This window comes from Molothrus aeneus, chromosome 2 (genome assembly GCF_037042795.1).
Source record: "Molothrus aeneus isolate 106 chromosome 2, BPBGC_Maene_1.0, whole genome shotgun sequence".
NCBI lineage: Eukaryota > Metazoa > Chordata > Aves > Passeriformes > Icteridae > Molothrus > Molothrus aeneus.
Genome location: NC_089647.1, coordinates 86,201,808 through 86,228,794, shown reverse-complemented (window position 1 = coordinate 86,228,794; position 26,987 = coordinate 86,201,808). Strand labels below are relative to the sequence as shown.

Sequence of the window (26,987 nt, the reverse complement as noted above, 5' to 3'; positions counted from 1 at the left end):
TAAGTCATGAATCTGGGTCATACACAGGAATTTGTAGTAGATTTTGACTCTTTCTCATATTCTCCTGTATTTCACTACACTGACATAGTTAGTCAGGGGGATTTTGCATTTTTGCCAAAATAGGAGTCCCCACTTACTTTTATCCTTCTGATTTCATTTCCATTAGATGCCAGGCTTTAATTTTGTCTGCTATTTTTTGCAACAGTAACTCCCTCTCTAGGTATCTGTACTATTCATCTATTCATCTTATCTAAGCTATTGACCTTGTTAGACTAAACCTAACAAGATAGTAGTTGTGTAGTTGTGTGATTGGGTAAATTTCTCTCACATTTTGGCCCAACTCCAATCAGATCCTTTGTTCCTATCTTTCTGAAATGCCTATAGTACTATCATTTAAATGGCTCAATATTTATCTCCTGGCCCTCTCCACTTGCATGCTCCTCTGCTGAACTTCCAGGCTTGCTGGGTCTGCCAGAGTGACCGTGAGACTTCCATAGAGCTGGGTACCCACTTTGGCAGTGCCATGGGCTCTCCCCCAGTCTGTGTGCCACTATGTATGCCATGCCTCAGACACAGCAGTGCCACGTCCCATAAAACAGCATTTATTTCAAGTGGTGGAATGGGGAGGAGGCTGTGATACATCAGGGGAGAGCACTATTTTGTATAGTAACACCTGCTGAGCTCTGTCATTCACCCAAAGATGAACACCCTTATCTATGACCCAGAGTGTCAAACAAGCTCCTGACACATCCTGTTACAAGACAGCAAATCGGCTCTGTACACCTGCCTTTCATGTTATGTGGTTTTCCTGCTCTTACAGGATTTTTCTCTCCTCCTGGACTGAAAGTTCAGGGCATACTGGCACAGCTTCAAAACTGTTCATGGGTTCACCCTGGCTAGCTAATTTCTTCTGATTTGCCCCTAGCTATGATCATATTTTGAAGTTGCTCATTTTGCTGTTCTACTCCTTTCCAACACATTCATTTTTTTATAGTTTAGTTACTAAAGTTGTGAAACTGCTCCTCTATTTAGAATGATGATTTAAGCTGCTTTTACTATATGAAATTGTTGTACACTGAGGAAGCACTAGCTTGTTTTTTTACAACACTTCAGCAGTATTATCTCTGAAGGGTATTAAAATATGCACTTGGCTACATTTATGATGTTTAATTGAACTTTTATTAGGTTTTTTTAATGTATCCTCATAAAGCACCATACAACAGCAAGAAATAATGTACAAGTGGTAGATTATGTAAATGAAGCAGAAAATGCTATGGTTTAGTATTTAGTTCATATAAAATATAAAAATTAGGTGAAAAATGTGGTTTTGAATGCAGTATAATTAAAATTGTATATTGGAGTCTAAGCTACACCATACTCTGTAAATAGCAGTGGCTGTTCTGAGTTCCAAGGAGATTTTGCAGTAGATGCTGATAAATTACTGTACAAAGTAAGGCTTTTATTGATTCACTTTGTTTGATTCTCTTCCCATTTTTTTATTGCATGAGTTTACACTTTTGCAATTATCCACTAAACTGGAGTAAATTAAATTCAGAGGAGAGCACAGAAGACAAAGGTGGCAGAGATGCCCTGTAATGGCATGGAGTTAAATAGGATGAGAGAAACATACACAGACAGGCATTCACCTGGGTAGTGGTGACACCACTCTTAGGAGCTCAACAGCCTGGAAATTCTGAAAGGCTGCTTCTGGCAGAGGAGTAATTCCAATGCCCGCAGCCATCTCGCCTCACGCTGGGATCCCACGCAACATAACAAGCAATGGATACGCTGTCCTTCCTGCTGGTTTTCAACAAGCTCCCAGGGAAAGTGGTGCCAAGGCGAGAGAGAGAAATACTGGACAGTAGTGGATTGTTTGATAAATTTCATCCTGGATTCAGCCACAGCCATGCTACTGAGGCTGCCCTTGTCAAAGTCATAAATGGTTTGAATGCCACTGCTGAAAAGGAAGCCTGGCCTTGTTTGTACTATCAGATCTAGCCGTGGGGGGGTTGTTCTGTAAAAGGCTGGATTCTGTTGCAGTGCCTAGGTGACTGCCTAGTGTTGACTGAGAATGCGTTGAAATTGTTCCAGCGGTACTTGATTGCTTTCCCCAATCAACAGCGTAGGGTAAATTCTCCTCGAGAGCAGCCAGTTTCACATAATGACACTTGATCCCAGGGAGAATTCACCAGCAGTCTGACTTAGTTGGCTCTAATGCTTTACGCTCTTTCTCTTGCCATTCAGAGAGATATATGAGAAGCATTACAGCAGTGTATTAGAACTCCTTTTTGGCTTTGTTGAAGAGGACTATATTTCTAAAAGTACCAACAATCAGATATTCAGAAACAAAAGACTTTCTTGTGCAGTTTAATAGAGATAAAACATTTGTTTCTATCTCTTAATTTGAAGTCAGACTTCTTTAATTTTTTTTTTTAACAAGAGGTCTGAATTCTGTTTGTAAATCTGGAGTGAAAGTGCTGATGCCAATAGATTCATACAGTTGTAACTAAAGAGGAGAATCTGACCCAATTGTCTGAAAACCAGAAGTCACTGAATAAGTTTCCTTGCAACTTCAGTTTACATTCATGACCAGTAAACATAAAGAGTCTCCAGTGCTGCTTCTGCTACTCACAGGCACTCCAGTTCAACCAGTAGCTCGTTACCAGAATTTTTTTTTATTCTCTTGCTTCTCTGGCTGTGGCAAGACTGTGATCTGCAGGGGGATTGCAAAGCTGAGACCAAAGATCTGAAAAGGGTTTTAGCCACAGATCTTTCTGAATCTCATCAGTGGGAAAACACACTTACTTTTCCTCCGCTCATCAGTAACATATAGTATCTGAAATTAGCATCCAGTGAGATTACCTGTGGAATCTCCAGTCTGAGATTATCACCAACATAAGTAAATAGGTCAAGCTGCAGAGGAGGTTTGCATGCACCTTCATGTTTGTAGCAGGCATGGGTTCTTGGTCACTGTAACTTCAGAATCTGTAAAATTAGAATATGACTAACTTCATAGATAAAAAATATGTAGTATGCAAAAGAGCTATCCAGAATAATTAATTTATGCATCAGTTTTCTCATGTGTCTGCATATGTCCGTGAGCTCAGGCAGCCTCTTATCTTCAAGAAGCCCATAAAAGAGGGTGTTTTTCTTTTTTTTTTTACTTCATGACATAATAATTTAAACTAGTATCCTGAATGCAAAAAGAGAGATTATGTTCATGAGCAGTGAGAAGCTAAACAAAACTGAACTTGGAACCCCTTTAACTCATATTTTAAAAAACCCCAGTAAATAATTAAATTAAGCCCCCCTTTTTGTTACTAAAATGATACAAAAACATACATTGAATCTATTTGACATTTCAACTTCCCATTTGCACCTAACATGCATGTTAGTTATCTGAATAGAAACATCATTAACATGTAGCAATAAATTGAAGAATAGTATTTCATAGGTGGCATAAAGACATCAGAATTTGACTTGGCATGTTTATTAACACTACTGAGCAAGTTCTGTTTAGGAAGCTAATAAAAATGATACCCTATCCAATTTTTCCCAATGCATCTTAATTTCTGCTAGGCATGCCCTGATTTTTAAATCAATCTTGTATTTTTCCTATGGAAATACCTAAATGTTCACATGGAGAATATATTTATGCTTTGCTTTAAAATGGCATTTTAATGACTTCTTTTTTTATATTAGATTTTGCAAGCAGCTTGGTACAAACCAATGGCTTCAGTTTCTGTGTTATGCTTAACCATCCTGTAGCAGGGCCCTCAATGCAAGCCTCCTTGGTTCAGGATCTCCTGCTAATACCTTCATTGCTAATCATAACTCAGGAGAATAAATCCTGCTGCAAGTTGAAAACCATTTTACAATTAACGTATAAATAAGTCAACCATAATTACATTGTGTTATCTCACTTTGTTTTTACAGCCTCTTACCATGCTTCAGACAAGAAAATTAAGCATGGAGTGCTGGGTGATATACAGGAGGGAATGTTTGAGAGGATGTATTTTAATGACCTGAGTTTGACAGGCTCATGTAAAAGTTCATCACTTTCATCATTTCAGAGAGATGAGACTTGGTTTGTTGATTTGTTCTACTTGGCTTTGCTTTTTGCTCTTCATAGTAAACCATCTTCCCTAGGTCATTGCACAAGATAGACAGAGCTTAACATTTTTTTAAGAATTCTTTCAGTGTTTCTGAAAGCATAGCTATTTTTCTGCATCAAGCTAAGACTGTTTCAATGTGCAATATTTTGTAATTGACCAAGACCAGTTTCAGATGGTTCTTCTTATTAAGAATGTCTTCTGGGGCATAGTATTTGCATTGGCAGTAGATTATGAGATACTAGGACACAAACCTGTCTAGTCCCCTTTCTGACCTAACTGGTAGAGTAAGCTGGGGTGAAATTTCATTCTGCAGGAGAATAGTATTTAACAGAAAGTTGGAACAAAGGAACTGCTTTTCAGATCTACAAGGTTTTTAGGACAGAAATCATTCTAAATTTGCCAGACTTTGAATTTCATTTCTATCTAGTTATATTTAGCCTTTCTTCTCTTCAAAATAAGGTTGACTAACTTCCTCTGATGCAATTAAATGTCCTTAAAACTGTGTGAATATAAATAGAAAGAAACAGACTGAGTAAATCTACTGTTCAAATAGCCTTATGTTCTTGAGGAGGTTATTTAGCCCCCCTCTTCTGTCAAGAGGTTCCCTCATGCTCCCACTTACCTCAGATCTGAGCATGTTCTTACTGCTATGAGCACAAATGTTTTACTCATCCATCCCACTTCACTTTTTAGATCTGCAGCTTCTCTGACTTACACAAAACATTTTGTTAAATACATGTGCTCAGAAATCCCAATTTCAAGGGAAAAAAGTTAGGAATATGAATTTTTTGGGCTGGGATAGTCTCAAAGCCTTTTCTGCCTCTCACCCCACACCTCCAAGAGGGAGGCTGGGGTTGCACAAGGAGTTGGGAGGGGACACAGCTGGGACAGCTGACCCCTGCTGACCACACCATGGTGTCATGCTTGGCATATAAAGCTGAGAGAAGAAGGAAGAAGGGGTGAATATTTGGAGTGGTGGCATTTATCTGCCCAAGTCACTGTTAATCACATTGAAACCCTGCTTTCCATGCAGTGGCTAAACACCTGCCTGCCCATGGGAAGAAGTGGATGATTTCCTTTTTCTACTTTGCTTTACCTGTTAGTCTGTCTTTATCTAAATGTGCAAGCTTTCTTACTTTACTCTTCCACGCTTTTACTCTCCTGATTCTCTCCCCCATCCCGCGGGAGGGAAGTGAGTGCATGAGTGAGTGCGTGAGTGAGTGAGTGAGTGAGTGAGTGAGTGAGTGAGTGAGTGAGTGAGTGAGTGCATGAGTGAGTGAGTGAGTGCGTGAGTGAGTGAGTGAGTGAGTGAGTGAGTGAGTGAGTGAGTGAGTGAGTGCGTGAGTGCGTGAGTGAGTGGAGCTGAGCTGCCTATTGGAGTTAACATACAACAGATTCCTGAGTGGCAATAATAACATATTGTTTACAACACCAAGCTCTTAAAAGCATGAGCAGTAAAAACATCAGAATTCAAACTCCAAATACTCGGGAAAATCTCATTTTCTTGAGATGAGGACAAAGGAATGATACTCTAATCAATATTAAGAAAACTATTTTGCAAGTCAAAACTTCCCTCTCTGAGAGAGACAAGGATGTAGTAACCATAATATAAGCTGAGAAGAACCAGGGCATATTTTAGCTAAGTAGAGAAAGAAGGTCAGCTCCCACATACATGAGACAGGAAGAATCTGCAGGGTCAGGAAATGTGAAGACTTTTATGAGAGGCAACGACTGAAGATGCAAGGTTATGGTCTGAAATGACACAGCACACGGCTGTTCTCCACAGTGACTTATAAAGGTGCCATAGGGAGAGCTTGTGGGAGGAGATGAAGAAATTAGCTTCAGCCATGAGGAGCTCACTGATGTGGTGACACAGAGACATCAGTTTGTCTCCATTTTGAATGAGAGTGGATAAATCTGGTTACAAGCGCACTTGTGAATTTCAGGACAGAAACAGAAGTTGAATTTGTGCCCTGCAGTCAGTGGGTCAGGTAGGTTAAGGAAGGGATGGAATCTCCCATATTTGTTTGAGGAGAAATCAATGGGGAAATTGGCATGAGGAATGCCAGTGGAATTGCAGCAGGTGGCCCAGCACTGAGTCAGAGATGAACTCTAGGAAGCAAAAGTAAACAGTACTCAGCATGCTTACAGATAAGAGGGACAAGAGTGAGATGTAGCTGTGGAGGCAAGCAGGTTCAGTGTGTGTTTTCAGAGTGGAGAGATTAAACACACACTTGTTTTGAGAGGAGGGAGAAGCCAAGGCAAATAACAATGTACATAGAGGACTAGAAAAAGAGGTAAGCAAGCACCAGGGAGAGGAGAAGACAGAATATCTTGTTCTGTTTAATGCCTGTATCCATTTTGCAGATCAGAACTGCACTAATTTGGGAAGCAGTTTATATAATCCATAAAAATGCATTTTATTAGCCTTTCTTTACTTGAATCACTGACTTCTAAAGAATGAGAACAGCCATAAATGCTATTGTCTCCACAGGCAGCAATTTGAAAATAGAAGATGCATGGTTACACGATAAGTGTATTTTCTTCATAAAAAATGTTTGCAAATCAGGTTTAAAATAAGGGAAAAACAACCTTAAAATATTCTGCACTTCAGAAAATAATAAAATGTCTTCTTATTTTCCCCTGGTAGACCACGCAATGCAGATTACTTTATGCAGGAAGCTAAACGGAAGAAGCATAAAGCAGATGCAATGGTGAGAACATTTTCTTTCCAGTTACATTGCTCCAAATAATTTTTGTAATGCAGTTTCTTCATCAGTGCAGTATTCCTGGGGTAATTATAAAATCTATTATAAGGATGGCTAGGCTTGTTAAATTAAGAAATGTTTATATAATCAAATGTTCATAGCCCAATAAACTATGACTTAACAAATAATGACTTACTGAGATAAAGGCCTGGATAAAAACTTTCCATTTATCCCTTTGCTTTAATTAGTAACTATAGTAATGGAGGCTGCGTAAAGGATCCACATACCTATCTTCTCAGTTTAACTAGCTGGCTAGGTCCTACAATTGCATCTCACTCCAAATTTGGTCTGGTAGCTGAGGTATTTGCACTTTTTTTTTTAAGAGCTTTGGCTTTTCAGTGCCAAAAGAATCCTGGTTTCATGGCAGATGTTTCCCAACATAATCAGAAGCACACAAAGAATTTGTGTAACCCTAGAGGAACACCTAGCACACAAAGTACTGTTGCAACAGATTCTTCACCCTGGCTTTGACCTGTCTAAAAATGTAGCCAGAAAGAAAAAGGGGAATCTGAGGTTATATGGAGCACTGAAGAGATGCTTGTCTTTCCAAACAAATGGATGCAACAAAATATGCAGTGCTGCAGCACAGCTCTGCTTAGCTGTCCCTCAGTTCTCTCCAAGGCTGTGTTTGTCCAGTGCCACAGATAAGCCAGCACAACATGATGTCTTTGGGATGGCAGTATATGGAGTGGGACCCTGCATTAGGGTGGCTGTGTTGCAGGTGGGGGTAGCTGCTTTCCTGTCTTGCTCTGTCAGACAGACACTTTGCTGTCATACCGTCAGGAAGGAAGAAAGGTTTTCCTCAGCTGTGCAGAATGTAGAAAAGCCAAGGAAGCAGAAGCAGGTCCTTAATTTAGAACACTAACACAGAGTTTTACACTCTACCTGAGTTTATTAGCACAAATTTCTGTGGTTTATTCAGTTCCATATTACTCTAAAGTGAGTCTTAAAATCAGAAAATATTGTGGAGAAGTACAAATGGTGCATTTTAGTATGTTGCTTTAAACAGAATGAAAAGGATCACTTAATATGCAAAGGAAATTCTTAGCCTGGAGAGAAACGTTTTTATGGTAGACTCCCAGAAAGTGGAGTTGCCAGCATTGTTCTCTTCTGTGCCACAAGTTTGCTGCATGAAAGTCACCAAGGCACAGTTTGAATAGCTTTCTGTCAGTATCAGGTGGTTGAAATATCCTCCACATTCAGCTTCCCTACACAGTGGACAGCACCTTACTTACCCCTTGTAAACAGCCCTTTGCAGGTGTTTCCTCTCCCTCCCTGGCTGTGTAGGCATCCTGGGGAAAATGCCATATTGCCAAAGTGCCTCCAGGCACTTTGAATCACCTTGCTGGGCTCGACACCTCCTACTTTGGCACTGCACTACCTGACACAGGCATTCACAGTGAGCAGCTTGAAAATTACTCTAAGTCTCTCTGTTCCTCAGTCCCCCATCTGTGAAATCGGGATAATAGCACTTCCACCCGCACCAGAGCATCAGGGGGAGAAATATAATAAAAAGTTTGTGAAGTTCTCTGGTATGATCGCAGTGGGAGTCATATAAGAACCTAAAATAGATTGAAGCTAGTGTGCCATTCCAAAGTTACTATTTAAAATCTTTATCCCTTGGAAAAGAATAAGGTCCATTAACCTTTCACTGTGTGCATCAGATTTCAACCAAATGCATCCAGTCCATTAATGGGCTTTATGTACCGCAGGAGTTCTGACTGAAGGAGAAAGAAGTCAGGACAGAGAGGTATTAGTATGATTCATCTCTCTCTTCACTTCAAAAATGAAATTCTGAGGGCAAATAAGTGGCATGTAAGTGTACACATATGAACATTAGATGCATGTTTGCATATGCAGTGTTACTGAGGACGTGCACGTATATGCAGGTTAGTGCACAAATACACACACAGAGAAGTACCAAAAATAGGAGAAGAAACGGGGCAAGGAAGGAGGATGGCAGAAGATGCTGAGGGAGCAGAGCAGTCCCTGAAAGAGGAGGAGGATATAGAAAGCAAATTTCTGACAAGAGGAGAACAATGCTGAAAATGGTAGGGATAAAGAAGACAGGAGAACAGAGATGAGCCTTTGTAGTAAAAGTATTTAATTCTCTTCTCTTAGTTATGATATCTGTTACCTTTCTTTGTTGAGTGATAAAAAACTACAGTTGCCAAGATGTGTGAAACCCTTTTTAATGAAAAATGAAAGCTGGAACAAAAGGCAGCATGAGTTTGTGGAATTTCCAGCACTGGAAGAGCTTTAACAAACACTGTTGGGAATGTCCTAGGCACAGCTGACCCTTCTTTGGGCGCAAGAGTGTGGAACAAATAATATCTCAGAAACTTTTTCTAGCTATATGTTCTGTATCTTTTGATTTTCACTGATGCACAGGGTTTGATGGGTATTAGCTTTCTCACAGGAAAAATTGTGCACCTGAAGATACATCAACTTGTGTCAAGTTTACAATATTTGTTGAGAAAATCCTATCAAATGTAATGACATCTTGATGATTACACTACATCTCTGTGTCCTTATTTTTTTCTCTCTAGGTGGAGAAGTTTGGAAAGGCACTGAATTATGCAGAAGCAGCACTATCGTTTATTGAGTGTGGAAATGCAATGGAACAAGGCCCAATGGAATCTAAATCCCCTTACACCATGTATTCAGAGACAGTTGAACTCATCAGGTAGGAAAGGAAGGCAATGACCCCTGGGGTTACTCTGTCCAAACATGATCATGTGCATTATCACCTATCTTTGTACATGTAGTAAAAGTGAAGTCCTTACAAGGGCCTGGTTATTCATATGTAATGTATATGTTTTATCTGTGGTTTCTTTGGAAATTAAATCAAGAAGCTGTGAAGAATGAAAAAAAGAAAAAAATAAAAGAAACAAACAAAAACATGAACAAAAAACCCCAGAGATTTTCCTATTACTTGAGTTGCCAATTAGTTCCAAGAGTTTCATGATGTAAGTCCTGAGCTACTCAGTGGAAGAAACCAGTAATCTATAACAAAACATTCTCATGGAGTGGTAACTTGAAAAATATTGCAACACATGTAAGATTGCTGTTTAAAGATTACCTGAAAGAAGATGTGAACAGTGATAGAAAATGGACACTCAAAGTCCATTTGATGTGTGTGCCCTAATGTAGCCAGTAAAGTCAGGAGCACAGCTCACCTCAGAGCTACCCCTACCTTTAGTCACCTTCATGGATCTCCAAACAGGGCAGTCTAGAATTCAGTGCCATCCACAGTCCCTCTGAAGTGTGTCTCTTAAGTCCTTTTCTCCATTATAGCTGGTACTTAAAATTAACATTTTTGGCAGTGTCATTGATAGAGAAAACAGAGGTCAGAACCATTGCAGCAGCTGAGGGACTCTGCAAGAGAGAACCCCAGACACACACTAGTGGAGAAATCTGCACTGGCAGTGACCATGGTATCATTCCTCAGGACAGTCAACCATGCAGTTCCATCCAGTCAGGATTAAGCGCATAGGAAATAATACATTTTCATTTTTAATCATATCCATAATGAGTCAGAGCTTCTAAAACAAAAGCATTCTTTTGGACTTAGTGTTAATGTGACAATTTTCTCGCATGTTAATAATTCCACTGGCATTTTATTCCACTTAGGGCTGTCTTCTTATGCATTTCAGTGGATTGAGGCCAGCTTTCTAACTGGAAGGCTATTGAACAAAATCAAGTACTTTTTTTCTGTAAGAGCATTGTACATTCCATCTCTGCAATTTTTTCCTTCCTTTTTTTTCCCATCTCTGTAATTCCTCCCTTCTTTTTTTTTTTTTTCCCAAAAGGCAGAAAGCTCTTTCTTTGTCTGCCCTGTCTTTTCTCATGGTAGTAAATATATGGTCCTAACTCTGGAAATGAATTTTGCTTGCAGATGCATAGCTTTCAATAATGTGTATAGCTGTGGCCGTGTTGTAATGTGAATTGTAGTTGATATTGCTGCAACTCAGAAAAATAAGTGGTTTGCTAGGTATGCCAGTAGAAGCAAAATGTTCATACTGAATCTTTGCACAGATACCAGAATTAGAGTTTGAAAGCAAAGGTAAGAAAAAATCACAAGCAGCTAATTACGGGGAACAGGTATTTTTCTGGAAGTGAGCCCAGAAGCACTGTGTGTTGTTCTAACCTTGTCTGTTGTTCAGGTATTCAGCTGGAAGCTGAGATTTCCAGAAACCAATTTGTGTTTGCATAGCACATACACTCTTGAAACACCAGTGCTACCTCTGTGGATCTTTAATATTTATAGAGTTTGAATGTAATGTCATGTGAGCAAAAATAGCTCTGAGCCACATGTTCCCCCTCTGCCATGCTGTGCTCGGAGGAGCAAATCTGGGTAGACACACTCAGAACTGGCAGGGTGAGGTCAGCACCAGCTTCCAGGCAGGCTGTCTGCCTTCAAAAGCTCCAAAGCCCTTTCTGCATGAACTCTGTGTAACTGGGTCTCTGCAGCAGCAGAGGTTATTTTGGTAGGACAGTGTCACCTCACCAGCTAGGCTCCCCTCTGGACTGATGGATGATCAAGGGGGTTCACGGCTGTTTAAAGAGTGCAGGGATGCACTGCTAATGACAAAACAGCTCTGAAACACAACCAGGAAAAACACATGTATGGCTGGTAACTTGAACAAATATGTATAAAGGGTCAGAGCAAACGACATTGGCCAGCATAGCTCTCTGATCAGTAATACAAAGCTGTCTCAGTTAACTCATGTTGGCTTTTTTCTTCTTGCTTAAGGTATGCAGTGAGACTAAAAACCCACTCAGGCCCCAACGCCACGCCAGAAGACAAACAGCTGGCAGCATTATGGTTAGTAGAACAAGCTTTCCTCAAAAGGCTTCTTTTCTGCAGTGAGCCAGTCCTTGAAAATCAGATGCTGGATGCAGCCAGATAGAATTATGTTCTCTATTGAAATTAAGAGAATCCTTTCTTCTCTGGGAAGGTCCAGCCCTTCTATCACTGTACCAAGTCTGCATTCTGTCTCTGTAAATAAGCAATTCATACTTATTTATTGATTGTGACAGGTTGGCTATGGTACATCAGTGTAATTAATTTTTAAATGCCTGATGGTTTGTTGTTATTTATGAGTGATGTACTTTTGTACCAACAGCTCGGTAAGTTCTTTTGCAGCTGACATTTTAGGCTCAATAATCATAAATTTTATTTATATTATATGAAGGGCAATATGGTGATGGGGATAATTAAGCCTCTTGGATTATCTATTAAATTGAGATTTCTAAACATATACGTAAGCACCTTAGATTCTATAGGACAGTTTCTGATTGCTAGGAAAATAGTGTAGTGTTATTAAAATCAATTTTTAATTTAATATCATTGTAGTTTATACATAAAATACCTATTACATGGTTACTGAGTCTCAGTAAGTGGACATTTACAATCAGCAAGTGTGTTTTTAACATCTATTAACCATCTGTTAAAAATCCAAATTAAATGCATCTTTAGCTCCATAAAGAAAGAGTCCTAATTAATCATTTGTATAAAAAGGAACAAAATATTCAGAGATTTTTTTTTTTAATGCCCTTTCTCTGTCACTGGTTTTCTGTTCCATTGGGAGGCCCACAGAATGCATTAGTGGCGATTGCTTTAAAAATGCTTAGGTGGGAAAATGACTAAAGAACGGTTAAAAAAGGACATATAAAGCCACATTACAAAGGCTTGCTGAGAACTGCCGGAGCGCTTCGGTGCGTGCGGAGGCACATCCAAATTCAGGGAGCCGCTGCATCTGTTCCAGCAGGAGAAAGGTCAGCGCGAGGGAAAGCAGACGGAGCCTTCTCCGGGCGATGAATGGCAATCTTAACTCACCGTCTGCCAGCCAGCAGATGAGCTGACACCATTTGCATATGTGCTGTACCTGTGAAGGTGACAGAGGGAGAGCGATGCTGGTGGCTGCCAGCCCGCCGCTCCCGGCCCGCCTCTCCCGGGGAGACACTGCCCTCCAGCGGCCGCGGCCGGGACTGCGCCGCCGCGCTCCGGACAGAGCCGGGCTGCTCCAGCAGCCCTGCCTGGGATGGGGTTATTCAGAGACAGTGTCCGAATTCGAGGTGTTCGCTGAGGTGTGGGCAGCCCTTGGCCGCGGGGAGATGGGGAACACTCTGCACGTTCACACTCAAGGCACCTTCTGGTGCTCCGGATTGGCTGCTACACTAAATACTGCTTTTAAAAACGAGGCCTCTGCTGCCAAAGGAAAAGCAAATCACACAGGGTTTTTGCTTCAAAAGCAGCGTTACTGTGGGGCACTTTCACACGTGCCCTAGTTTTCAGACTTTTTCAATCCAAAAACCTTGCTGGGAAGAGGTGGTGGTGATTCTCAATTCAGAAAATAGACAGGTACACCTAAAGCCACTAGCAAAGAGAAGTGTATGTGTCCTGAATACTGACTATTGTGGTACATAACTGTAGTCAATAGCCATTACTCTCATTTAATTAGGTAGCTTTAAAGGTGTGTGGCACTCTGCAGACTAAAGAGGAGCACAGGGGCAGACAGTACCAGTACAGTACACTGAGTTTTTCAACCCACTGCTGATTTCCTTTGGGGACCAAATCAGGCAAGTGGCCTGGGAATAGCCTCCAGGCTCTAATACAATCTCTGTTCTGGTTTCCTACAGAGAAGCTTGTCCACTGAAATCTGTGCCAGATCCCAGGTTTGTCTTTATACCAGCCATCTCCAGCTGCTGGAAGAGACCACTGGGTGTATACAGAATACATCCACTATAAGTCAAGTTCAGTATATCCAGGGTATCGCAATAAAGTCCCAAGATAAGATATCTCAAAAAGCTGTTTATGCAAGTAAAAATACAAAAAACAAATGTGTATGTTGAGTTCCAGGATGCCTCTTTTCATGAGACAGGCTTTTGATGAAGTGTGCAGACTTGAAGCCAGAATGAAGGCCTGGGAGCCCAGACCCTTCTGAGTATGGTTTGTTTAGTACCTCACTGGTAGCATTTGTCAGCATGACCTTCCCTGGCTGTAGTACCTAGCTCTGCTCATGGCAAAGTGTGAAGTACTGCCAACAAATGGTGATAAAAACTGTAAGCAAGGTGCTGTCAGCCTTCCACTCTGTATTAGTTTGAGGATTTAAGATATTCAGTGGGATTTCTGTTCACCCTGTACTTTATGCTCTCCCTTATATTCCAGTTACCGCTGCCTGGCCCTTCTGTACTGGAGGATGTTCCGGCTCAAGAGAGACCACGCAGTCAAGTATTCAAAAGCGCTTATTGAGTATTTCAAGGTGCATTTTTTATGGCATGTCTGTAGATCAATGTTTTTACAGGAGATACAGCATCTTACTAGAGCAGTAGCTGTGCTGGGATTAGTTTTTCCCCGGTGAAGTCAGTGATGTTTTACCATAGACTCTCATGGCAACATCTGAGCTCTAGGTAGTTCAGTTATCTTCACAAGGGTCCCTCTTTGAAAAATACACACTGTGACCTTTCACAACACATGATAAATTTGTTGTACTAACAAACAGGTATTTTCAGGTTATTCTTGGTCCATTGTTTAGTGCTATCCAGCTCTGTTGTGCATAGGTTTTGCAGATTTTGCTGTAAGATTTTGTGTAATCCCCTTCAGGATTACACTTCCCACGAGCTGAAGACTTTGATCTAGATCAGCCTCAGATGCAGGCCTTCTACTCAGCAGCATCAGTAGGTAGGACAGTGCAGTGGGACATCTTACCCAGGGAACTGTCAGAGAGCCCACACTGAGTTCAGCAGGAGTTGTACAGAAGCATCAGAGGGCAGACAGACCACCTGCCACGTACTTGACATGGCACCCTTGGCTTCCCCTTCCTGCTTTGCTTCACCTGTTACTGCTTCCATTTTTCATTTCTGACAAAGTGAAACTTCTTGCAGTCAACCCATCCAGCATGTGATGTACAAATACAAAAATTAGCCTTTATCTTCCTAAATTTAAAAAAAAGAAGAAGAATGAACATACAATTGTTTTAAGACAAACTGCTTTGTGGAACCTGAAGAGGCATTAGTCTTTGAACACAGGGCTCATCAGTTGGGGTTTTTTTGTGGACAGAAGAATCTTGAAATGAAAAACATCCATCCTTTGACATTTTGCTAATAAAAAAATTCAAATACAGGCACGAATGTTTATGACCAAATTCTGAACACACGAAAAAAGTGAAGGGAATTGACAGATCTGTTATTGTCAAATGGAAATTGAAGTCAATGTAATTGCTTCAAAAATTTAGCAGTATATAATTCAACATGTTATGTTTCTCTAACAATTAATTGATTTCAGGGGTAAGAAATATGTGCCTATTGATGTACTTTATTTTTCTTGACCAGTTCAGAGAATAGCTGTATTAAGAACAGCTCTCAACCATGTAAAATATCTCCTGCTACCAGACAGAGACTGTTTCACAGCAAACATAAAATGGACTTACCCTCTACTGTAGCCAAGAAGAGTTTGTTTCTTTGCAGAGCTCCTGCTGACACAATGACAGCATAGCTTCACATTAGAAAGTATTCTCACCTTTAAAAGCAAAAGTGGAAAAAATCATCCATTTGCTATAATTTTCAGTGGAAAACAAGCCAGTGCTCCACTCCTTTCATATTTGGTATCTAAAAGCTTTCAAAACCAAGTGATATGAAATGCTGACTGCATTAAGAACTTCCTCATATATTATCAGTCAGAGAAGGATTTTTAATCACACATTTGCAGGGAAAATTGGACATACTTTTCTTTTAGAAAAGAAAAAAATACTATTTAAATCTCCTTTAGGTGATTTATTTCCACTATAGAAAAAAAATGCAGCAGAGAATTAGAAAGAAGGCCCAGATATTCAGGGGCCAGGCACATATGAGAGTAAAGAAACCAGGAGAATGGGTTGCAGTAGGGAAAGTGGTATAAGAGATCCCTTACAACATTATACTCTTTAGAATCCTTACCCCCACCCTTCTGGTGCAGAACTGAGAGGAACCTGAAGCAATATACCTAAAACATGAGAAAAAAGGTGTGTGGGAAGTTGTACAGTAAGGCAAAGGTTGGTTACATATACAGTGGAAGTATCCTTGACTCCAATTTTCAAATTTTCCTGCTTCCAACTCTGTAAACAACAGGCACTCAGATTCCATTACAGTATAAAGATGAAAACAAGTAGTTCTGAGAGACATCAGAAAAGAATGGGAAAAAAAATAATCTATTCTGGAGCAGGATCAAATGCTGAGGATTCCCAGGTTAGTTCTATTTAAGATGGTAAATGAGAAATTTTCCCTTTTTATCTTTTCACACCTGAGCTTTGCCTGTCAAAAGGAAAAAAGGAAAAAAAAAAAGAAAAAAAAACCCTCAGAAGGAAGAGCCCCTTGTGGGACACTCCAAAGCTTATTTTTCATGTCACGTACCTGGGACATAGAAGACCCAGTGTCAAAATGCAGGAAGAATGACAGGGTACACACAACAGTGGCATCATCACTGCTAAAATACAGCCAGTATTGGGGTGCACATAAAAGATGTAGAAACCCAAGAGGCAGTTCAGAAGACACATTAAAACTGAGAAAACAAAGTTTTTTAAAGAGAGGCTTAGGGGATTGTCCAGTTTGGTGCTGAATGGGTTAAGAGATCATTGTGTACATGGAAACAGAGCTGATAATTTGCAGATTACATGCAGTTTTGCTGGCTCTGGACCAACAGAATCCAAAAGATAGCACTGAAGTTAGGAAGATTCAATCTTGAAACTGTGAAACACCATTTTTTTTCTAATTATAGACAATAGACATAGAACAGGACAAGAAGAACAATAAGGAAGATAAATAGTGTCGAAGAATTTCTATATGGCTATTTGTCCTTTTTAGAAGGAATAAAATAAGATACATTTTAAAAGTAATTTGGATTCTTTCAGAAGTGCCATGATTGGTGGAAAATAGACATTGCAGATTGTGTGCACTGCAGGATTACTCCTGGCCTTGAAATCCATAAACATCTGAAGCCCCCTGTTTATCATTTTCCTCCCTAAGCCCTGAGAGACCAAGAGGTTTTGTACTGCTGGTACTGCCTGTAACTCCTGCAGTTTACAACCACTACAGCCTTGCATTTAAAACAGTATCCATAAACAGATCTCAAGCTGCAGGACTTTGTCTGGTCCCACATGGATATCAAGAAGAGAGGGCTGTTCTCCAGCACACAGTTACTTCAGCTGAAGGTTCAGCTTCAGGAGAGAGCACAAGGAGGTTACTTTCCTCTGAAAAATCAGGCTGGCCATTGCTGAATGTGAGACCATGGATGAAATGGACTAGAAAAGCTTGGTTTCTTAGACTTCTTTCTCACAGCCCAAGCACTAAATCAGTCACTTGGGAGGGGTGGAGTTTTTCCCCAGGTCAAATGGTAAGGAACCAGTGACTGAATTCCCTCCAGCTCCTGGAATTTTAACTACTAAAATAATTTTTAAATTATAAAATAATTTATCCAGTCTCCATTACTGCTGGCACCTGAATTTCTCCTGTTTTGTAAATACAGTGCTTGCACAAGGTAGCGGGGTCTCTCCTCAAGCAATGAAATTCTTTAGCGTAAGCACAGTATACCAGAGAGAGTCTTAGTGATTCCAGGCATACAAGGGACCCCAATAAATGATCAAATGGCCCCTTCTGGGGTTCTCTGGGGAATCCTTCAGCTATGAAAACCACCAATCTAATCTACATGGGCAGTCTCTCTGACCTTGTGAATGCTGCCATGTTTGGACCAAGGGGAACAGCTCCACAAGGAGCAATCATGAGCAAGATTTTTGAGCCTAGTGGTTAAAACACCCACCTGAGCTGCAGATCCTCAGATTCACATCCCTGTGGATGCCAGGCTGAGCAGATTTGCACAATCTTGCAAGTCCTAGGGGAATGACATTTGTCATTAGAGGGAGGAGAGTGGGAGGAAATCTTTCTGATTTTCTTCATCACAAGAAATTCCAGCCTAAACTTTACAAAGAGTCCCGCAGCACTTTTTTTTTTCTGAATTCCCAGGATTTCTGTGAAAAGTTTCCATTTCACCTAATGTTTTTCTAATCAGTCCCTATGCCAGGGTGTTGAAAAGGCTGTTTCAAGTCTGTTCTGTAGCACTGCTTCATCATAACATCAGACTAGGCTGACTGGGTTTATTACTTCATGAGATGCAATTCCATCACTTTCTTTACATTTCTTTCTTTTCATTTTGTAGTCTTATATAAATTGTATGCATTGTGAATTACTCTTTCCTTTCCAGAATTCATCAAAAGCTGCCCAGAACCCATCTCCTTGGGGTGCCAGTGGAAAGTAAGTTGCACAGAATCTTATATCAGATTGGCAGTTGGAAACTGTGAATTTTTATCTGTGGTATGTTCTGATACTGTTTTGTGTTTAATCCCAACACTTTTTAAATAACTTCATTAACACTGGTTTCTAGGAGCACAGGAACTCCATCACCTATGTCCCCTAGCCCTTCTCCAGTCAGTTCTGTAGGATCCCAGGGGAGCACGGGGGCCCCTTCCCCATCTCCTATCATCAGCATCCCGCAGCGCATTCATCAGATGGCCGCCAACCACGTCAGCATCACCAACAGCATCCTGCACAGCTATGACTACTGGGAGATGGCTGACAACCTGGCCAAGGAAAACAGAGGTGAGCAAGGCAAGGCAGTGGACTATTCTAGAAGACTGTCACATGATTTGGATCAGGAAAATAACTACTTTGATATGAAACCTGTCTGCAAAGTAGGACTGCAGATATTATTTCTTTTTTCAGTCTGCTCCTAGTTTGTTCCAAAACAGCCCAAAAAGGCAATTTTGATAGCTGCCTTGCTCAGAAGAGCTGAGTCAGCACTTGTGACAGACAGGTCACAGACTTGGCTGTAAGTAGCACTTCCTGCCATCTGTGCATTCTAGAGAGGAAGGTTTGTGGGAGCTAAGACATCTTCCTGCCCCCAAAGTCATGGAGCTGCATGGGATGTGTTTAGCCAGACCAAGTCAAAAAGCAGGAGCACACCTCCTTTCTGCAGAAGGAATGAACAGCCCCTAGCCCTCCCCCATCCGTAGCAGACACAGATTGGAACAAGGTGACTGCAGCAGACTTCTCTCAGGTGAACTGGTTTCCATGAGCAAATGCCTCAGCATCTGACTTGATGGTGAAGTATTCCTTAGTCTTCAGGCTAATTTGTGTATTTAAGGCAGGGACATGGGCAAGATCCAAGTGAAAACAAGGTCACCTAAGTGAAGGTATGTAGATATGAGTTGGGGGGCTCATCTCCCATTGCAGTTGATGGAGCTTAGTTCAATGCAAACAGCAGTTCAGAGTGCTGTTTAGTACACCCTGAAAGGGAGACAGGGATACAATTCACTGAGGTATCCTTACCTAAACTGCCACTCCAGAACTCTCCTGCACATCCTCTGTTAGATCTGCCAGTCCAGGCTGTACGTATCAACTCCCTGAGAGCATCTCAAATGAGCACTACATGCCTCTGAGTAGACAACAGAATTGTCCCTATCCATGGCACAGGGGTGGAACTGGCTGATCTTTAAAGGTCCCTTCCGACCCAAAGCATTCTGTGATTCTAAGTCCTGACTGGCTAGTTAGCCAAATTACTCTTTAAGCTGGGTTGGCCATGTTGTACAGGCCTCTATTTCTCTGTCATGGTAGCTTAAATATCTAGCATATCACAAATGTGTCATTGGACACTTGTGTGTGGACTTTTTGATCTACTTGTCCTCAGTCTCAGAATAAATCTTGCCCAGAGTCTGTTTGCTTTATCAAGACTCAATGGAAATTAATGAAAAGCAAAGCTGAAGAACTCACTGCTTTGTTCGTTAAAAAGAAAATTGTTGTGCATCAGCCTGTAACATCATGAACCACGGGGCTTTAAAATTAATCTCCCCAGCACTAAACTTTCATTCCCATGCAATGTTCAGCCTGACTCAATTTGCAAGAGAATAAAATCTGTTAAAGAGTGACAAGTAGCAAATAAAGATTCACTCTTCTGATGCTGAATCCCTGCACTTTTTTTTTCCCTGCAGATTTTTTTAATGACTTGGATGCATTGATGGGACCTATCACCTTGCACAGCAGTATGGAGCATTTAGTCCAGTACACTCAACAAGGACTTCACTGGGTGCGGAATAGTGCTCACTTGTCATAATGACTGTGTGCCATTCACATGGACAGTATCCCTTTCATGGATAATTCAGTTATTCTGGACACTGTGCTACAGAAATAGTCAGCTACAGCATTGATCCAAACAAAGGTGAATATTTCTTCAATACTGAGCAAAATTCTTCTGAGTGTAGACATGTATGTGCACAGAGGTACAATATACAATGATGTCTCTTCAGAATGAATTGTTCTGTATCACTCTCCAAACATTTTCATACACTAGAAATACTATAAAGAACTGATCTTAATGCACAAACATACCCTTTCTATTCTTGTATTGAAAAACTCAGAAACCAAAATCTTATGGGTTGATTGAACCAAGTGCAATAAGCACAGATCCCTATTCAGGAAAGCTCACAATAGATTCTTAACTTTAAGCTTGTACTGAAAGCCTGATGACTTCAGCAGAGCTTAAGCACATACACAAGGGCTTTCCTGAACTGGAATGAATGAGGGCAAATCATAGACGTGGAGAATTTTTACTGTGAGCACGGACACGTCACAGAAGTTTCCATATTAATTGTGCCATCTCCCTGTTACTTCTCCACTGGAGCACAGAGAGGAGGTGTGTAGTCCACATTAAGTTGGAGAAAGACAGCATTCCTTCATGTGCAATAAGTTTCAACAAATTGCATGCATTTCTTTATCTCCTGTCTTTTTAAATAACTTTATGTCTCATTCAGCTCCTCACCAACAGTGCGACCTACAGTATCAAGCAAAAGGAAGGCCTAAAAACAGATATGCTGGTAGGAAGAACTTAAAAGAGATGGTGCAAAATTGCATTCTGTTACTGACAGTAAATAGATAAGGAAAAAATATGGCAAACAGTAATCCACTTAGGAAGGAAAATGTGTTAATTTCGGCTGCACACACACACACAGACAGATATTTATAACAGTTGTTGGCTTTGCATGGGAAGGCTTCATCCTGCAGATTTCGCTTTCATATACTGTTATCTTTTTCATCTAGCAGAAGCTTGCAACATTTTCTTCCAGGCTGTATGGGAGCATTACATGCAATTTCCTTTATCTGGGAAGCTGAGTTTGCTGCTCATCAGGCTAAGAACTGTTTCCTATCATAATCCTCTCACTCTTCATGCATAATCCTCAACTAGGCTTTAGCGTTTCTTGATTTATGGGATGTTTTCAGTTCTTGTTGACAGGCTGTGTTTTTCATGCCAGAGAATTAATCCCACAATAATTAGAGTTTAATTTGGGTCAGATGAGGTCAAGGCCAGTTCATATCAACTGTGCTTGCACTCAGTGCATTTTTGTTCATTTTCAGTGGTTTTCACATATTTAGGTTTTTTTTCTGTATTGGAAATGTTTTCTTTTGCAATCAGATTTGCTGCCTTTACTCAAATCAGCAGCTCCAGTAACTTTCAATTGACTGCTCTTGTCTGAGGCATTAGTTGAACCCTTTTACTGTTATTTTCTAATCTAATTTGCTTACATATTAAGAAATTGTGAGTACAAAACACACTTTCAATAGAAGATACAAGTAGAAGTAGCCACTGATACAAATGGTTGATCAATTGGTACTTGCTGCCTTTATTTTTCCCTCCCCCATTTTTGAAGAGCTGCATTTTGAAGAAAAGATACCAAACAATATGGCACAATTTCTCAGTCAAATGTCTTTGGTAGCACAGACTTCATGTACCCCATGGTAAAGAGTGGGCTTATGAGCACACTGAGCCCCACATAGCTGTATTTTTCTCACCATAACTCCAGCTATTGCTCAGATTCAGCAATCACTGTGTTCTCTGAAGCAGCCACTAAGGAACTGCTCAGCCCCAAGCCATCCTGGGCCAACAATTTTGTGCCCATCGGTGCTCAGATACTTCCCCCCAGGAGAATGCCTGTGGCTGTGGCCACCTCATAGTACAGACTTGAGTGTTATAAAGTGGCTGGCTTTAGGAGAGAACATGTACTTGCCTTTAAATGACAAAATACGTGACCTCTGAGTCCTGCTGTCACCCTTAGCCCTGGCTGTCACCCACCCCAGAAGGAACACAATTTGTTTCGTCTCAAGTATCGCGGAGAACTCGATCGGTGCCTTTCTGTTTATCACTTGCCTGATCTCCAGCCGTGGAAGGAAGTCTGTCAGGATTTGCTAGACTAGTAGCAACGGATTCTGTCAGCTGCTTCAATGCCATCCACAGGTACTGCAGGATTTCTCCTCAGATCAGGAAAGTGAAACTCCAGCTAGATTAGCTTCTGTTTTCTTTGACGGTGCCTATGATGTTTATCTTCAGATAAGTTTGGGGGTTTGGGAGCCCTTTCTGATATTTAATGTTGAGAAATTTTAGAAGTAACACATATTACTTGCCTTAAATGGAGTTTAGTTTTATTGCACATGTGGCATTTGAGTTTCAAATATGGAACTTTGAAGCATGTTTATTTTACTAAGATTGGGATATTTTTCTTAATCATGATGAACTCTTTGTACGGATATAATATGTCAAGAAACTTCAAAGAAATGCAAGAATTAATGGTGTTTTGTTGTAACATTTCCAAGTACTAAGCATCTCTGTAGATGATTGTCCTTTCCTGTACATTGCTCTCATATTGAGTTATCTCAGCTAAAATACCTATTGCTTCCATGGAAATCTTACTGATTTTTAGTTTTTGTGCTGGTGTCATCTGTGTTGTCTGATGAGCACACTGAGCCTTAATTTCTGGTGGTGCAACAGGATGAGTGGATTAAAGGGTTTGACCTTCTTTCCATAGGGTTTCTCGCAGCTAAACTGTTTTAGCAAGGTTATTTAGAATACTCTTCTGTGCAGGCTGTTTGCTCGGGTTGCTGCTGATTGGATGTCTGAATGTGGCACGGTGACAACAAATACTTAATTTCATCTTCTTAGGGACTGGTCTGCAAAAGTGCATGTGACTTCAGGTCTGGTCCAGTTAAGCATATGCACCACTTGAAGAACCTGAATAGTCTTAGGCATATCACACTGTGGGTCAAAGATGCTCTGTGTGTTTTGGATGGGACCATAGGAGGCTATCCTTTTTTGCAGTTCCATGAAACACACTGACTTATTTTAATCTGCTGTGAAAGTCCAGGAACATGCAGGCTTCTTTAGTCATAGCAACATTCAGGTTCAATTTTGGAAAAGTTAGAAGTCATTCTGTACAAATCCAGAAGGATTATGCCTGGAGGAAGAAGTCTGCTTACAAACAGAGGCTCCTGAATCAGTAAGAGCTCATACAGCAATGGGAATGGATGCAAAGGAACTGTGTATTGCAGGTGGGCTTGACAAATCCAGAACAGCCTATAGGATTCTCACAGGCAGCAAGATCATACAGAGCCCTTGGCCTTAAACCTTTATAGTATGGCATGGTGGCATGACTGTCAGGTAAGAACAAAGCATATGCAGAGGTTCAAGTGTGGTCAAAAGACAGGCATAATCCTTCCTGTCATGTGGCAGGATACCCAAACCCCTTGTTTGCCTATTTCTTTTGTTCAAATAACAGAGCTCCAAAGGAAGAGATTATAGTGAACTGAAGACCTTTGGTAAACGAGGTTAAGAGGATCAAGCCCTAAGTGTAGATACAAACACATATGTATATACTGTAAATCTAAATAGTAATAAAAGTCACTCAGCATGAAGGATATTACTAGTGCCTACCATTGATCATCAAGTACTCATCACCGAGCAGCCATATCACCTAAGAAGTGCAGTAGCTGTTGTCAAAATAATTTGTGTAGCTAATTAATTTATATGAAATGCACCTTTGGGACTGTGCCATAGTATCTCTTTTGTAATACAAATGTTCTAACATTTTTCATGGCTACTGTTTCAAATCTGAAATGTCAGGATATCTTTTCTGCCCCAGATGAGAACATACACTTAGACCTGGCTAATCTGTACTTAGTTTATCTACCCAAGAGACTTTAGTAGTCACCAGCCTTAATGCATGTACAGTATATGCTATTCACCGACTTAGTTGTAGGTTTTAATCCAAATGAAATTGGAATTTTCAAAATGACTTGGATTAATGGCATCTGCCTAGATATCCCATAGATGTGACATTAAATGATTCATGATTTTAAGCAAGAAAGTTTGAATTTTATGTAAATAACAGTGGATGAATTCCTTGATCTTTTTACAAGACGATTTTTTTAAAATTAAAAGATTGTCAAAGCAATAGGTTTTTTAACTCTCCTAAATTCTTGGCAGGTCGTGGGTTCATGGTAAAAGCTATATTAAGAACATCTCCTTCTGCAATATGCCTTGTCTTTACATAATCCTCTTAATGCTTAATATGTCAGAAAGAAATGTTTCTTGTCCACAGCAATGGCAACATTTCCCTCCCCCATACAGCAAGAATCCTCAAACTAAAGAATAAAATCTTCTGGCACAATAGAAATACAAACAATGCCTGAAGTATACAGACTTGTTAAGGTAACAACAGAAGTCTGCCTGGCACAGACCTAACATGCCTCTCATTTTGTTATCTTTTTTTATCATTTACATCACATATTTGACCTCACTGTGTTTGAAACTAAAGAATTAGTCTAGTTTTCATGTCTTAAAAATGCCTGGTTGGTCTGATCAGTATCATAATTAGAACTGTTACATTAGGTTATGTGCTGTGCACCAAGGCCTGGGAAGGCATGTAACCATAGATAAATTTGTCAGAATGCACTCAGAAAAGCATTTGGATGATCTTATGTCTGGTATGTCTCAAAAAATGTGGAACTATGTCTCTGAGCCAATATTGTTAGCATGAAAAGTTAGCTATTTTACCATCTCTCACAAACCTGCCATTTGCCCTCAAAAAGGCCAAGCTTCCATTTCCAGCATCACTGGCCCCAAGCTGTAAATTGCTCTTAAGGTTAATTAACAAACTGGGAAAGTCACTTTAGGTCCTGTTTGTGCTAAGCTGACTAAAGCTACAGGGAGGAAAACACTAAGATTTAGAGCATCCATTGGTCTTTCGAAAGGCTATGGTTATCTTCAGTGAGATGGGTGAGATCCAGCTCGGGCTATTTCTTCAAGTAATTCCTCTGCCTCCACTTGCTGTCTAGTCCTGTTGCTCTTGGTAGCCCATAAGTATGCTTGACTTTCAGAGGTGTTTCATACTTTGGCAGCCCAAGCTACCTTTCCAATGGGGTGGTGGAACACGGAGCAAGTAACTCACAGGTTGCATAAAGGGCCTGGCTTTTGCCCCCAAAACCAGCAACAAATACACCAAAGCTCCTTCACTTTTGCAATTTGTGTAGCTTGAATTTCACACACTGCAGCTTGAAGCCCAGCCTTGTCCCTGCTGCTCTCAGAGGATTCCAGAAGGTCCAAGGAAAACAACAGAACTGGGGGTGGTGGAAAAAGGGATTTCCTCTGTCCCATGGCACTTAGTCATTTCTGGGAGCAAATACAGTGAACAGCATGAATGATAAGGCAGTCAGGTCTCATGTTTCTCATATGTACTAACACAGGGATACTTAACATTTATCTGCCTCATAGGGCTTTATGAGAATTAATTAATGTTTGCAAATCACTTTGTATCCTCAGAAGGAAAGTGCTGTTGAAGAGCTATGGAAAAAACTGCTAAGTACACTGGATGAATTTCACCCCTGAGTCCAGAGCTACAAGACCCACAAAATCCTTAAATACTATATAAGCTCTTGGTACAAGCACCAGAGTGTATAAAACTTGTGCTTAGAGCCAAGGGGTGTCACAGTCTAGGTGAAATTGCCATTCCCAGAGTATCTATGACTTTGATCCTGGCAGAGAGCAAGAATCACAACAGTACATAATGGGACAAACAGCATAGATTAACAAAGTGCTGCATGGCCATCCTAAGAGTTTAAAATCTTTTTATGTCTTTCAGTTACTTTGTATATCTGCAAAAGAAATTTGTACAAAGTATGTTCCTCAAAACAGCCTCAAGTGTTCAAATAATTCATTAATCCAAATCCAGCTTCACATAACTTCAGATCAATGGAAATTTTCTTTTAGCATGGTGCATTGCAGAGAACTAGTTGCTTAACAAAGCATTTGTTAAAATGCTTTTTTTTTAAAAAAGTCTGATTATGTCTGAAATATATATCTGATTTTGATGCCCATTACCAGTAACCAAAGTGGGAAGTCAGAGACTGGTTGGGAGCACAGTGTTCTCCCACTCTATGTGGGAGTGACCTTCCCAAATCACACCATTGTTAGACAGTATCCCCAGGGCAGACTTCCAGCTCTGTTCTGACACATTACCCCTAGAAGTTATCAATAAAGCACTTCACCAAGGACTGAACACTGGTCAATTCAACAAAATGTTTCTAATGTGGTTCATGTTATTCAGTCAACACTAACAAGTTCTTTCTTAGAAGTAGTTATCCTTTTCTCCTCCATGTGGCATTCTTATATGTGGAATTCTTACCCTGTCAACAGACTTGAAAGAAAACATTTCCTGAAGGAACCAGCTAGACATAGATAACATTTACCAAAGGACAGGCCCTTCTTATTCTTTTTCTCACTCCTATTTTGGAATACACCTCTATTTAAAAAAATTATATTTTCCTTTGCAGTTTAGATTTATCATAGAATCATAGAAAGGTTCAGGTTGGAAGGGACCTTGAAGATCATCTAGTTCCAACTCCACTGCAGTGGGCAGGGACACCTTTCACTAGACCAGGTTGCTCAAAGCCTCATCTAGTCTGGCCTTGAACATTTCCAGGGATGGGGCATCCACAGCTTCTCAGGGCAACCTGTTCCTATCTCTCACCACACTCAGAGTAAAGAATTTCTTCCTTAGGTCCAATCTAAATTTACTCTCTTTCAGTTGAAAACTGTTTCCCCTTGTCCTGTTACTACAGGCCCTAGTAAAGTCTTTCTCCATCTTTCTTATAAATCCCCTTTTTGTCCAAAAGGACAACAGTCACTGTAAGATCTCCCCAGAACCTTCTCTTCTCCAGGGTGAACCCCAGCTCTCACAGCCTGTCTTTCATA

The 26,987-nt window shown here is 40.5% G+C and overlaps 1 protein-coding gene across 1 annotated transcript in view; it reads left to right on the top strand.

Moving 5' to 3' along the window:
- Positions 1-20,024, top strand: part of AFF3 (ALF transcription elongation factor 3) — a 318,235-nt gene extending 298,211 nt beyond the window's left edge. Inside the window, exons 16-22 of the mRNA XM_066571787.1 lie at positions 6,766-6,829; positions 9,433-9,569; positions 11,640-11,711; positions 14,058-14,151; positions 18,120-18,169; positions 18,300-18,514; positions 19,903-20,024. Of these exons, the coding sequence (XP_066427884.1) occupies positions 6,766-6,829; positions 9,433-9,569; positions 11,640-11,711; positions 14,058-14,151; positions 18,120-18,169; positions 18,300-18,514; positions 19,903-20,024 (754 nt within the window). The remainder of the gene's footprint in view (positions 1-6,765; positions 6,830-9,432; positions 9,570-11,639; positions 11,712-14,057; positions 14,152-18,119; positions 18,170-18,299; positions 18,515-19,902) is intronic.
- The last annotated feature ends 6,963 nt before the right edge of the window (positions 20,025-26,987 follow it).